The sequence below is a fragment of the Aquarana catesbeiana genome, linkage group LG05 (genome assembly GCF_042186555.1).
Source record: "Aquarana catesbeiana isolate 2022-GZ linkage group LG05, ASM4218655v1, whole genome shotgun sequence".
Taxonomy (NCBI): Eukaryota; Metazoa; Chordata; class Amphibia; order Anura; family Ranidae; genus Aquarana; species Aquarana catesbeiana.
Window position 1 is genome coordinate 473,385,655 of NC_133328.1, and position 14,397 is coordinate 473,400,051.

Here is a 14,397-nt window from a genome sequence, read left to right on the forward strand (position 1 = left end):
GAAGGAGCAGTAAAGCACAGTTATTGTATAACACTAACACAGGAAGCATGGCTGGCTTATGTAATGAGCAAATATAGTGGGTATAGAAAAGAATACATTTTAAAATAATCACATTTTGTGATCACGCCACTCCTCAAGAAAGGCCACATGCAGTCTCGACTGAGCTTTGCGAAAACGCACCTTAAAGATCTGAGGCCACATGGAAAAAGGAGTTATAGTCAGATGAGACTAAAATTGAATTATTTGGCCTCAACACCAAATGAGATGTCTGGCGGAAATCCAATACAGCTCACCATCCCAATAACACACCATTACTACAGTAAAGCATGGAGGTGGTAATATCCTGTTATGGGGGTGTTTCTCTGCAGCAAGGACTGGAGCATTTGTCAGGATAGAGGGAAAAATGGATGGGGCAAAATACCGTCATGTTCTTGAGGACAATCTGCTGCCCTTTGCCAGAAAGTAGTCAATGGGAAGAAGGATTACCTTCCAACTGACAATGGCCCAAAGCACACAGCAAAAAATTACCACAGAGTAGTTGAAGGAGAACCCTGCATGGTTTAGTCAGAGCCCAGACTTAATCTGTGAAATGACTTGAAGACTGCAGTCCACATCAAAATTTAACTGAACTGTGAAGAAGAGTGTGCAAATATAGCAAAGTTTAGATGTGCAAAGTTAGTAGAGACATATCCCAACAGACTAAAGGCTGTAATTAAAGCAAAGGGTGGTTCAACAAAAAACTGCCAAGCGGGCGATTCCCTTTCCAACTCAGTGATGTTTATTTATTTATTTTTATTAAAAAAAATAAAGGAAATTCTCGCAGGTTGCGTTATATCTCTTTCACTTGGATGTTATAAGTTGCATTGAGTAAATACAGTGGATATAAAAAGTCTACACACCCCTGTTAAAATGTCAGGTTTCTGTGATGTAAAAAAATGAGACAAAGAAATCATTTCAGAACTTTTTCCACCTTTAAATGTGACCTATAAACTGTACAACTCAGTTGAACCACAAACTGAAATCTTTTTAGGTGAAAGGAAGTAAAAATAAAAAACTAAAATAATATGGTTGCATAAGTGTGCACACCCTGAAAGTAATACTTTGTTGAAGCACCTTTTGATTTTATTACAGCACTCAGTCTTTTTGGGTGTCAGTCTGTCAGCATGGCACATCTTGACTTGGCAATATTTGCCCACTCTTTGCAAAAACATTACAACTCTGTCAGATTGTGAGAACATCTGTGCATAGCCCACTTGAAATCACTCCACAGATTTTCAATCAGATTCAGGTCTGGGCTCTGGCTGGGCGCATCCAAAACTTTAATCTTCTTCTGTTGAAGCCATTCCTTTGTGGATTTGGATGTATGCTTTGGGTCATTGTCATGCTGAAAGATGAAGTTCCTCTTCATGTTGAGCTTTCTAGCAGAAGCCTGAAGGTTTTGTGCCAATATTGACTGGTATTTCAAACTGTTCATAATTCCCTCTACCTTCACTAAGGTCCCTGTTTCCAGCTGAAGAAAACAGCCCAAAAGCATGATGCTGCCAACTCCATGCTTCACGGTGGCTATGGTTTTCTTTTGGGGATGTGCAGTGTTTTTGCGCCAAACATATCTTTTGAAATTATGGCCAAAAAGTTCAACCTTGGTTTCATCAGACCATAACACATTTTCCTACATGCTTTTGGGAGACTTCAGATGCGTTTTTTGCAAAATTTAGCCGGGCTTGGATTTTTTTTTTTTTTTTTTAAACTAAGAAAAAAAAGGCTTCCATCTTGCCACTCTACCCCATAGCCCAGACATATGAATAATACAGGAGATTGTTGTCTGATGTACCACACAGCTACTACTTGCCAGATAGTCCTGCGGCTCCTTTAATGTTGCTGTAGGCCTCTTGGCAGCCTCCCTGACCAGTTTTCTTCTGGTCTTTTCATCAATTTTGGGGGGACGTCCAGTTCTTGGTAATGTCACTGTTGTGCCATATTTTCTCCACTTGATGACAACTGTCTTCACTGTGTTCCATGGTATATCTAATGCCTTGGAAATTCTTTTGTACCCTTCTCCTGACTGATACCTTTTAACAATGAGATCCCTCTGATGCTTTGGAAGCTCTCTGCGGACCATGGCTTTTGCTGAAGAATGCGACTAAGAAAATGTCAGAAAAGACCTACTAGAACAGCTGAACTTTATTTGGGGTTAATCGGGCACTTTAAAATGATGGCAGGTGTGTACTGACTCCTATTTAACATAAGTTTCAATGTGATTAATTCTGAATACAGCTACAGCCCCAATTATAAGAGGGTGTGCACACTTATGCAACCATATTAATTTTTTTATTTTTATTCCAACTAAAAGATTTCAGTTTGTTTTTCAATTGAGTTGTACAGTTTATAGGTCACATTAAAAAGGTGGAAAAAGTTCAGAAATGATTTATCTTTGTCTCTTTTTTACATCACAGAAACCTGACATTTTAACAAGGGTGTGTGTAGACTTTTTATATCCATTGTACGGCTGGATAAAACAAAAACTGTGCATCTTTATTTCAGGCTGCAAAGCAACAAAAAGTGATTTAAAAAAAGGGGGGGGCGATTCCTTTTTATACCCAGTGTATGCCTCCCCCCAATGTCGATATGTACTATACACAGTCTGCAGCCCTTCAGTCACGGCTGCTTCTACTACAGTCTAATGGTATAGATACACTATAAGTTAAAAAATGTTTTCGGACACCTAACCATCTCACCGATGAGCTTTTTGAAAAACAGATTCCCAAACCATGGGTTTGGGAAAACAAGAGGGGAAGAAGAGTTGCATTTGCCCACACCTGACAGCCTTCGCTCAATTGGGAAGGCTTTTCATAAGATTTTGCATTAAGTATGGTTGAGGTTAGGGCTCTGGGGCGCTGGGTGGAGTTCCTCCACACTGAATTAATCAAACCAAGTCTTTACAGACCTGTCTTTGTGCAAAGGGGTAGTCATGCTGGAAAAGAAAAGGGCCTTCCAAAACTATTGCCCCCAGGTTGAAGCTGAACAAATGTCTATAATGTCTCTGAATGTTGTAACATTATCAGGACCCCTCGCTGGAATCAACCTTTACAGTAGGCACTATTAAGTCCAGAAGGTAGGGTCCTCCAGACATACGCCAACCCAGATTCACCCAACTAAACTCAATGGTTCAATGCATTGAAGCCTGCTACTACCCAATTACTTTTACCACCCCCAGTTATAAAGCTTCAATGAACCCAAAAATAATAAATAAAAAAACTATTTGGGGAACAGTCTGGACCGCAAGTGATCCCTCTGGGTCGACAGTATCTCACAAAAGTTAGTACACCCCTCACATTTTTTGTAAATATTTTATTTTTTCATGTGACAACACTGAAGAAATGACACTTTGCTGCAATGTAAAGTAATGAGTAGGCTATAAAGAGGGTTGCCAAGACCCTGAATACTGATCTGCAGCACAGTGGCCAAGACTATACAGCGGTTGAACAGGACAGGTTCCACTCAGAACAGGCCTCGCTATGGTCGACCAAAGGAGTTGAGTGCACGTGCTCAGCGCCATATCCAGGTTTTTTTTTTTGGGGGGGGAAATAGACGTATGAGTGCTGCCAGAATTGCTGCAGAGGTTGATGGGGTGGGGGGGTCAGCCTGTCAGTGCTCAGACCATACGCAGCACACTCCATATAATTGCTCTGGCGAGACCAAGTTAAACTTAGCTGGTTCAGATGGTGTCTAGCGTGTGTGGCGGCAACCAGGTGAGGCGTACAAAGACAAGTGTGTCTTGCCTACAGTCAAGCATGGTGTTGGAAGTGTCATAGTTCGGGGCTGCATGAGTGCTGCTGGGGAACTACAGTTCGTTGAGGGAACCACGAATGCCAACATGTACTGCGACATACTGAAGCAGAGCATGATACTCTCCCTTCAGAGACTGGGCCGCAAGGCAGTATTCCAACATGATAACGACCCCTAACACACCTCCAAAATGACCACTGCCTTGCTAAAGAAGTTGAGGGTAAGGGTGATGGACTGGCTAAGCATGTCTCCAGACTTAAACCCTATTGAGCATCTGTGGGGCATCCTCAAAACGGAATGTGGAGGAGCGCAAGGTCTCTAACATCCACCAGCTCTGTGATGTCGTCATGAAGGAGTGGAAGAGGACTCCAGTGGCAACCTGTGAAGCTCTGGTGAACTCCATGCCCAAGAGGGTTAAGGCAGTGCTGGAAAATAATGGTGGCCACACACAATATTGACACTTTGGGCCCAATTTGGACATTTTCACTTAGGGGTGTACTCACTTTTGTTGCCAGCAGTTTAGACATGAATGGCTATGTTGAGTTATTTTAAGGGGACAGAAAATTTATACTGTTATACAAACTGTACACTCACTATTTTACATTGTAGCAACATGTCATTTCTTCAGTGTTGTCACACGAAATAAAAATATCTATCTAGATATAGAGAGAGAAAAATCAATCTCACTCACACACAATGTATTATAAAGAAAGGTAATACATAAGAAACAAAAACTTACAGCTGAGGCCAGTTGCTCCTCCGTCATGTCCTCTACAAAGACAGGTCTTACTGCTGGCTCTTCAGGAAGAGCCTCGGCTGATCCAACCATTAACAAGCTCATTCCCTGGAAACAAAATTAATAAAAGATAAGACTACTGCAAAACATATCTACCATTGCTCAAGATGAAAACAGAATGATCTGAACAAAACTTATAGCTCCTTTATGTGTGGGTGATCCCACAAGAAAAAAAAGATTGAACCATTTATGTCCTACAAAAAAAAAACTGAAGCACAATATATATTAACATACAGATGCATAAGCAAATACATTTACCCTTAAAGCCTAACTCCATGTTTTAGGGAACTTTAAATGGTTTGTTTGGGCCAAGCTGGGGCAAATGAATGATATCCTCCAAGAACACATGAAGCGGCTGTCAGTGCTATATAAAGCATCAGCTAAATACAGTGTTCTGGAAACAGGATGGGGACTCCCCATCCCCCTGCCTGAATAAAACTGAATTGGGCTGAGCGCTGCTCAGCCATTCATAGGAAGCTTATTTTCTTAATTAATTACAAGGCTTCCTCTGATGAGCATATGACATCATAATCTCAGCTTCAGCTAAATAGAGGAAGCCTTGTACTCATTCATAAAATACAAAGCATCCTGTGAATGGCTGAGCAGCGCTCAGCTTGATGCGAGGAATTCCCCGACCTGCTGCCGGAACACAGTGCTGTATACCATGTGTAGCCGATGCTACATACAGTTCATACAGAGCCGACAGCCACCACATGTGTTGCTGAAGGAAATTGTTTGGGCCAGCCTATGACACTACCTCAATCATGCAGATTAGAGTAGCTGCATAATTTGGCTGTGCTTGTTTTTGCTGATAGGTGCATCTCGAGCGTCAATATGATCCTTTTAAAACAAAGGAACTAAACTTCACTTGTTAAGGGACAGCAATCATGTTTGCTTGCCTCTGAGCTAAAGACTTTCAGCCATTTTATATGAAAACGTCAGAGAAACAATAGATTTTACTGGTGGTTAGAACAATGAATACATATCAACAAGTTTGTGGATACACTCTGGATGGCACATGCCTGTTTGTAATAAGATATGCACAGGCCAGCTATTCATAGAATAAAATGTGCCTTTTTGACATCTTCACACTATAGATAGGACTGGAAATTAATTAACAATTTTTAAACACAAAAAGGAACTGCAGTCTGCTCACATAGAGATTGTAATAAAAACAACTTTGCCATTCTGAAGCTTCCCTCCAACCACTTGACATATTATTTTATATATACACTCCGATTCTGTACTTGCCAAATCTGCTGCAGAAATCTCTCTGCAACCATTTTAACTGTGGGCAGCTGAAGCTGCTACCTATTCACTTCCTGGATTTACACACAGAGGCACACCTCCAGCTCTGATTGGCCCTCTTATGATTCCCCCCCCCCCTTCCTGGCACTCACGAGAGTGAGAGAGCTGTGCATGACGTCATAAGCCTAAGCTAATGAACAGACAAAAAACAGGAAGTTGGCTGTATAAAGTATTCACTGGCAGAAAAAAAAAAAAATATGTTTTACTATTCAAAGTTATAAACAACAAGGGCAGAAGATTTAGATTGAAAGTTGGGGAAAAAAAAAAAAAAGACTGAAGGTCTGCTTTAAGGAACAAGCCTATTTCTGACACTTTCGTTTTTTTAATTTTTTTGCTAGAAAATTACTTAGAACCCCCAGATGTACTTAAAATATTTTATTTCAACCACAAAAGGCAGGTTCAGGGTCACACAACAACCACATGTACCCATAAACCTTACAGATATAATAAGATGGTAGACAGTTATCTGGCTATTAAGTTAGGTCACACAACATACACAATGTACATTTGGTGAGTACTTTATACCCATATTGTAAACTACCAAGGAATAAACCTCAGCAATCACATCCTGAGTCACCTTTACCATTTTCTAAATTGTAGGAAATAAAGAAGAGGTAACATTAACTAGAACTTAAGCTGGCCATACACTATACAATTTTCCTGTTCAACTTTCCTTTAGATTTACCAAAACCATATAATATGAGGTCAAACCTAAACCCTTTCAATTTGTATGCAATCAGACAGGCCCTTGCACTACATAGTTGAAGGTAAATCTAAAGGAAATTGAATCAGAAAATTGTATAGTGTATGGCCAGCCTAAGTATAGAGATAAGAAAAGAGAAAGGGGGTAAGTCCTGGATAGACAATAAGTAAACAGCTAATTTCCCGTTATTAATTAATTGTAATTTTTATGCTCATCTATCAGATTTAAGTAGAGTCAGACCTTCTTCAGAGAAGATAAATATGTTCCAGTGTCCCCATAGGTCGGAATATACTTTGTGTTTAGTTTTGTGCAGACAACGTGAGATCTTCCATTTTTTTGATCTCTTCCACTTTATGGAGCCAATTACCAACAGTGGGGAGGGGGGGGGGGGTTGCGTGATGTGGTGTTTTTCCATTTCAGAGGGATGCACATTTTAGCGGCGTTCACCAGATGCCGCCATATGGATTTCTTATAACTGTCTAGCCGGAATAGTTGTAATATGGAGTAGAAAAAAGGCTGGATCTTCGGGTATGTTGTGGTCAGTGAATTTCAGCATAATGCTCGATTTGATTGTAGCCGTATTAGTGCAATTGTGACAGAGAAAATTGAGTACTGTCCGTGATGCTTTTTTTTATTTGCACTAACATACAATTTTTCAGGACAAGCTTTCGGGGTATGTCCCCTTCTTCAAGGTCCAAGCAGTACTGATTCACAAATTTTTAAGCAGAATGTTAAAGAAGAAGAAGAAAAAAAAAAAAAAAACCTCCAAAAGCTACACCAAGAGCAGACCTTTTGGATACAACCTAAACAACACAAAACAAAACACAACTTCTATAACTCCTGCTATCAGCAACTTGGAAGCCAATCCAGAATCCCAAGGTATCCCTTGTGTAAATGCGGACTTTACAGAAAATGTGGATATAAACAGAGGAACTCGAAATCATAAATTTGTCAAATCATCAACTTACTACACCAGAAACAACAGTCCTCTCCAAAGGCCTCACATTCTGCCCAACCACCAAATTGGATAAATTACAGGTATGGTCAGATATGGAGGAATTCTTTAGGAGACTAAGGCTCAAAGAATACTTTGACAGTAAGGAAAGGAATCCTAGGACAATAGGAGATTACAAAAGGAAAAAGAACAGCAACTTCACACCTCCACAAGGACGCAACCCCAAACTGGATACCTATATTGACAGCTTCAGGCTGCGAGTTACATCCCTGATATCCACCCAGCAAAAGAAAATATTATACAACCTTTCACCACTGGAGCGAAGAGCTGTACATGATCTGCGCAATAATCAGGCCATAACCATCAAACCAGCAGATAAAGGGGGAGCAGTCGTTGTGATGGATACAAATATATACAAGAGGGCCAGAGGCAGCTGGCAAATACTACTTACTACAAAAAACTGGATTATAATCCGACCCAGGATTTTACTCAGCAATTAAAAGGTCTCATTGCGACAATACCAAGCCACCAACATTCAGAACTTATCAATGCGATTCCGGATAATCCAGAAATTAGAGACTTCTACATGCTGCCCAAGATCCACAAGCCAGGAAATCCAGGCAGACCCATTATAACAGGTATGAATACACTTACCGAACATATCTCAGGCCTTGTAGAAAACATGTTAAAACCTTTAGTCATGAACACTGCAAGTTTCCTGCAAGACACCACTGATTTTCTGAACAAACTTAACAATATACAATTACCACCTAATACACTTCTAGTCACTATGGATGTAGAATCTCTGTACAGTAACATCCCTCACAAGGATGGGTTGGCGGCATGTCACAGATTCTTATCATCCTCACCAGACCACAAATACACTGCTGAGGATGTGACACGGCTCATTGAATTCATTCTTACACACAACTACTTCACTTTCAATAATGACATCTATCTCCAGTGTATGGGTACTGCTATGGGAAGCAAAATGGCACCCCAATATGCAAATTTATTTATGGCTGACCTGGAGGACAAATTTTTGAACAGCATACAACAAAAGCCATACAGATATTATCGCTATATTGATGATATATTCATGATATGGACTGAAGGTGAAGAAAATCTAAACCAGTTCTTCTCATTGATCAACACTTTTCACCCATCTATCAAACTAAAAATGGACTATTCGAACACACATGTCAACTTCCTGGACACTACAGTATACATCAGGGATGACAAGCTACACACGTCGATATACAGAAAACCGACTGACCGATGCAGCTATCTTCATAGTTCCAGTTTTCACCCCCAACACACCAAACGGGCCATCATACACAGCCAGGCCATCAGATACCACCGAATTTGTTCAGACCCAGAAGACAGAGATAAACATCTCAGAACACTGGCAGACTCCTTCTATAAGAAGGGTTACAAAGACAAAACCATCAACAACAGCATAAACACAGTCTTGAAAACCCGAAGAGAAAATCTCCTACAATACACAGAGAAAAAAAACAAATAACCGAGTACCTCTAGTCACCACATACAACCCAACACTTGAAGGGATCAAAAAGATAATCAAAGATTTACAACCCATTAAAACAGAGGATGAAACTCTGAAAGGAATATTCCAACAACCCCCATTATTGGCTTTCAGACAACCACCCAACCTCAGACACAAACTAATCAGCAGGAAACTTCACTCTGATTATGAAGTCACAAATAATGATGGCAAACCCTGCAATAAAAAACGCTGCAAACTATGCAACCAGATAAATCTATCCAAAAGTGTTACACACACAAATGGGACCTTCAATATCATGGGATCTTACAGCTGTACCTCCAGTAATGTGGTGTACCTCATCCAATGCAAAAGGTGCAACAAAGGATCTTATGTTGGTGAAACAGGACAGAAGTTGCAAGCGAGGATGAATTTGCACAGACATACCATCAAAGAACATAAAGAAGACAGTTTATGCACACCTGTGGGACATCATTTCTCACAATCGGACCACACTATAGAAGACCTCAATGTCTTAGTTCTTAAAGGGAATTTCAGAACTATCCAGGAAAGGAAAACGTTTGAACTAAGAATGATACTTCTTTTTGACATGAAGAATAATGGCCTGAATTTAGATATTGGTTTCCTTACACATTATGCTAAAGTTTTACGACCGCTCTGTGACTAGCATCCCCCCCTGCATTCCCCCCTAGCTCTCCCTCTGCCTTATCTCACTAACTCTGCTGCTATCTTTATTACCATTGATTTGTATGTGTTTGGTTTTCTCTTTTTTTTTTTTTTTTCTTCTTCTTTAACATTCTGCTTAAAAATTTGTGAATCAGTACTGCTTGGACCTTGAAGAAGGGGACATACCCCGAAAGCTTGTCCTGAAAAATTGTATGTTAGTGCAAATAAAAAAAGTATCATGGACAGTACTCAATTTTCTCTAGCATAATGCTCCATACTTCCCGCCAACATGGTATTTTTGGACAAGACCAGAAAATGTGTAGTATTGTACCCCTTTCCTCCTGGCATCTCCAACAGCGGTCTGGCATGTCAGGATAAAATTTATGTAGCATCTGCGGGGTATGGTACCATCGTGTCAGCATCTTATAATTAGTCTCTTGAATCTTAGTGCATATAGAGGACTTCAGCGAGAATCTAATCATATTTTGTTTTTGGCCCTCTGTGAACTTACAGTTCATCTCCCTCTCTCACTTCTCCATCCAAGGAAAGTGTGGTATCTCAGGGGGGCACTTAATAGACTATAAATCTTTGGAGAGAACTTGTGGTAATGTCCCGACTCCTAAGCAGTACTCTTCAAATGTGGACAGTTGTCTGCTGTACCTTTCTGGGGGCTGTAGAGAGTAAAGAAAGTGATGTAGTTGTAGGACACTCCAGAACGGCAGATGGCAAGGGCCCGTGTTCGCTACTAATACCGAAATAGACGGCCAGTAGCCTAGTAATAAGAAATCCAAAGCTTGAAAACGGTTGGTTTGTCTCAGGTCGGAAAAGTGACTCAGGCCTGGTAGGAATCCTGGGTTCCCCAGTATAGGCGTTAGGGGAGAATCTATTGATGAGAGAGGGGTTTTGTCAAACACCTGTGCTCAAATACCCACTGTAGGGCCTATCATTGGGTGTTTTTTTTTTTTTTTTTTTTTTTAGGTGGGATGGAAGACTACTTTCACCCAGAGTTTGCCGGATGAATGGCGGCACCAATCTATAAGTCTCTCTAGGTGTGTAGCCTGGTAGTATTTAAAGACGTCTGGGAGTGCGATACCTCCACTGTGTTTGGGTAGGGAGAGCTGGGATAGGGGAGTGTGTGGTCTTTTGTTCGCCTATATAAATTTTATGAATAAGGAGGGAACTTGTTTAAAGTACTGGGACGGTATCTTGATTGGTAAAGTTTGAAAGAGATAGAGATATTTAGGCAGGATACACATCTTTATAAGACTACATCTGCCAAACCACAAGTGCAATCCCCGATTATAAGTCTCCAAGTAGATAAGTGTTCTGGTTAGCAGGGGGGGGGAAGTTGAGTTTGAAGACTTGAGATAAATTAGAAGGGATATATGTGCCCAGGTACCACAGGGCCTTATCTGTCCACTTAAACCTGACGTTAGAGTGTAAGGTTCGAAGCATTTCAGTAGAAACCCCCACAGCTTCCGATTTACTGAAGTTGATTCATATGTTAGACAATCTGCCGTAGTGTTCAAATTTGCGTATTAGGTTGGGGAGTGATACTGCCGGGTTAGTGAGGGAGAAGAGCAAGTCGTCTGCATATGCAGAAATTTTATGTTGCTCATCTCCTATTATTCCAGAAGTGTCTGGGTTCAAGCAAATCGTACAGAGAAAGGGTTCTAGGGATAGGGCAAACAGCAATGGGGGCAATGGGCAGCCCTGTCTCGTCCCATTCGTAATAGGAAAGGGATCCGACAGAACTCCGTTGGCCTTTACTTGGGCCATCAGGGGGTGAGTGAATCTTAAAAGATCCAATGCAGCATCTGTTCTATTAGGCCTATGTGGCGTAAAACCGCAAACAAAGCTCCAGTTTACCCAATCAAATGCCCTTTTCGGCGCCTGTACCTATAAAAACGCGCGGGGTACACTTTTCCTGAGTGGAATGGATACGATTTAGTACTTTAAATTGTATTATCGCGAGCTTCTCTAGATGGAATGAAGCCCACTTGATCAAGATGGATCAGTTTTAAGTGTTGCGCAATTCGGGTGGTGATAATCTTAGTGAAAAAGTTAACATTGCAGTTCAGAACCAAAATAGGCCTATAGCTGCCACAGGAGGCGGGACCTTTCCCCTCTTTAGGGATAACCGTAACATGTGCAGCTAAGGTGTCTATGGGGAAGAGTGTTTCAGCACCTACTTTGTTAAATAGTTATACCATATGTGGGCCTAGGAGTGGGATGAATTTCTTATAATATTGCAGCGAGAAGCCATCGAGGCCTGGAGCTTTGTCTAATTTAGAGGCATTGAGGGCGTCTTGTAGTTTGCTGTGGGAGAGCAGAGGAGGCAAATGTAGTCTTCCATTTGAGTCTGGGATGTGGACTGATCTCGTAAGTTGTATAAGGAAGAATAAAAAAAAGTCTCTGAATCCCTGCGCAATTTGATTAGGGAGTGCTACTTTTTGGCCTTGAGGTGCAGTGATTTGGGGGATGTAGGAAGCTAATTTTTGTTTTTTAATTGATCGTGCTAACATCTTTCCGCATTTGTCTCCGGATTCGTAGCTAACTTTTTTGCATCTTTGTATGGCCGCTTTAGCTTAATAACTCATCAAATCTGTGACCTGTTTACGGAGGGAGAAGAGAGTTCGAGCGCGGAGCTCAGGGCGTGCTGGTGCCGAGCTTCTTTTTGGTGAATGTCGTGGAGGAGGGATGTGAGTTTCTCTGTTCGCTTTCGTTTCAAACGTGCACCATGTTTGATGAGAACCCCTCTTACAACTGCCTTGTGGGCCTAGAACCCCCAAATTTATACAGTATCTCACAAAAGTCAGTAAACCCCTCACATTTTTGTAAATATTTTCTTACATCTTTTCATGTGACAACACTGAAGAAACGACACTTTGCTACAATGTAAAGTAGCGAGTGTACAGCTTGTATAACAGTGTAAATTTGATGTCCCCTCAAAATAACTCAACACACAGCCATTAATGTCTAAACCGCTGGCAACAAAAGTGAGCACTCCCCTAAGTGAAGATGTCCAAATTGGGCACAAAGTGTCAATATTTTTTGTGGCCACCATTATTTTCCAGCACTGCCTTAACCCTCATGGGCATGGAGTTCACCAGAGCTTCACAGGTTGCCACTGGAGTCCTCTTCCGCTCCTCCATGACGACATCCAAGAGCTGGTGGATGTTAGAGACCTTGCGCTCTTCCACATTCCCCTTGAGGATGCCCCACAGATGCTCAATAGAGTTTAGGTCTAGAGACATGCTTGGCCAATCCATCACCTTTAATCCCAGCTTCTTTAGCAAGGCAGTGGTCGTATTGGAGGTGTGTTTGGGGTCGTTATGTTGGAATACTTCCCTGCGGCCCAGTCACTGAAGGGAGGGGATCATGCTCTGCTTCAGTATGTACATGTTGGCATTTATGGTTCCCTCAATGAACTGTAGCTCCCCAGTGCCTGCAGCACTCATGCAGCCCCAGACCATGACACCCCCACCACCATGCTTGACTGTAGGCAAGACACACTTGTCTTTGTACTCTTCACCTGGTTGCCGCCACACACGCGTGACACCATTTGAACCAAATAAGTTTATCTTAGTCTCATGAGACCACAGAACATGGTTCCAGTAATCCATGTCCTTTGTCTGCAGCAAACTGTTTGCGCCCTTTCTTGTGCATCATCTTTAGAAGAGGCTTCCTTCTGGGACGACAGCCATGCAGACCAGTTTGATGCAGTGTGCCGCATATGGTCTGAGCAGACAGGTTGACCCCCCCACCCCTTCAACCTCTGCAGCAATGCTGGCAGCACTCATACGTCTATTTCCCAAAGACAACCTCTGGATATGACGCTGAGCACGTGCACTTAACTTCTTTGGTCGACGATGGCGAGGCCTGTTCCGAGTGGAACCTGTCCTGTTAAACCGCTGTATGGTCTTGACCACCATGCTGCAGCTCAGTTTCAGATTCCTAGCAATCTTCTTATAGCCTAGACCTTCTTTATATAGAGCAACAATTCTTTTTTTCAGATCCTCAGAGTTCTTTGCCATGAGGTGCCATGTTGAACCTCCAGTGACCAGAGAGAGATGATAGAGAGATGATAGAGAGATGATAGAGAGATGATAGAGAGATGATAGAGAGATGATAGAGAGATGATAGAGAGATGATAGAGAGATGATAGAGAGATGATAGAGAGATGATAGAGAGATGATAGAGAGATGATAGAGAGATGATAGAGAGATGATAGAGAGAGGAGAGAGAGAGAGGAGAGAGAGAGGAGAGAGAGAGGAGAGAGAGAGAGGAGAGAGAGAGGAGAGAGAGAGGAGAGAGAGAGAGGAGAGAGAGAGGAGAGAGAGAGGAGAGAGAGAGAGGAGAGAGAGAGGAGAGAGAGAGGAGAGAGAGAGGAGAGAGAGAGGAGAGAGAGAGGAGAGAGAGAGGAGAGAGAGAGCGCCATAACACCAAATTGAACACACCTGCTCCCCATTGACACCTGAGACCTTGTAACATTAACAAGTCACATGACTCTGGTTAAGGAAAATGGCTAATTGTACCCAATTTGGACATTTTCACATAGGGGTGTACTCACTTTTGTTGCCAGCGGTTTAGACATTAATGGCTGTGTGTTGAGTTATTTTGAGGGAACAGCAAATTTACACTGTTATACAAGCTGT

At 41.7% G+C, this 14,397-nt stretch overlaps 1 protein-coding gene across 1 annotated transcript in view; it reads right to left on the minus strand.

Moving 5' to 3' along the window:
• Positions 1–14,397, minus strand: part of USP14 (ubiquitin specific peptidase 14) — an 81,508-nt gene that overhangs the window by 44,707 nt on the left and 22,404 nt on the right. Inside the window, exon 4 of the mRNA XM_073631443.1 lies at positions 4,526–4,630. Within this exon, the coding sequence (XP_073487544.1) occupies positions 4,526–4,630 (105 nt within the window). The remainder of the gene's footprint in view (positions 1–4,525; positions 4,631–14,397) is intronic.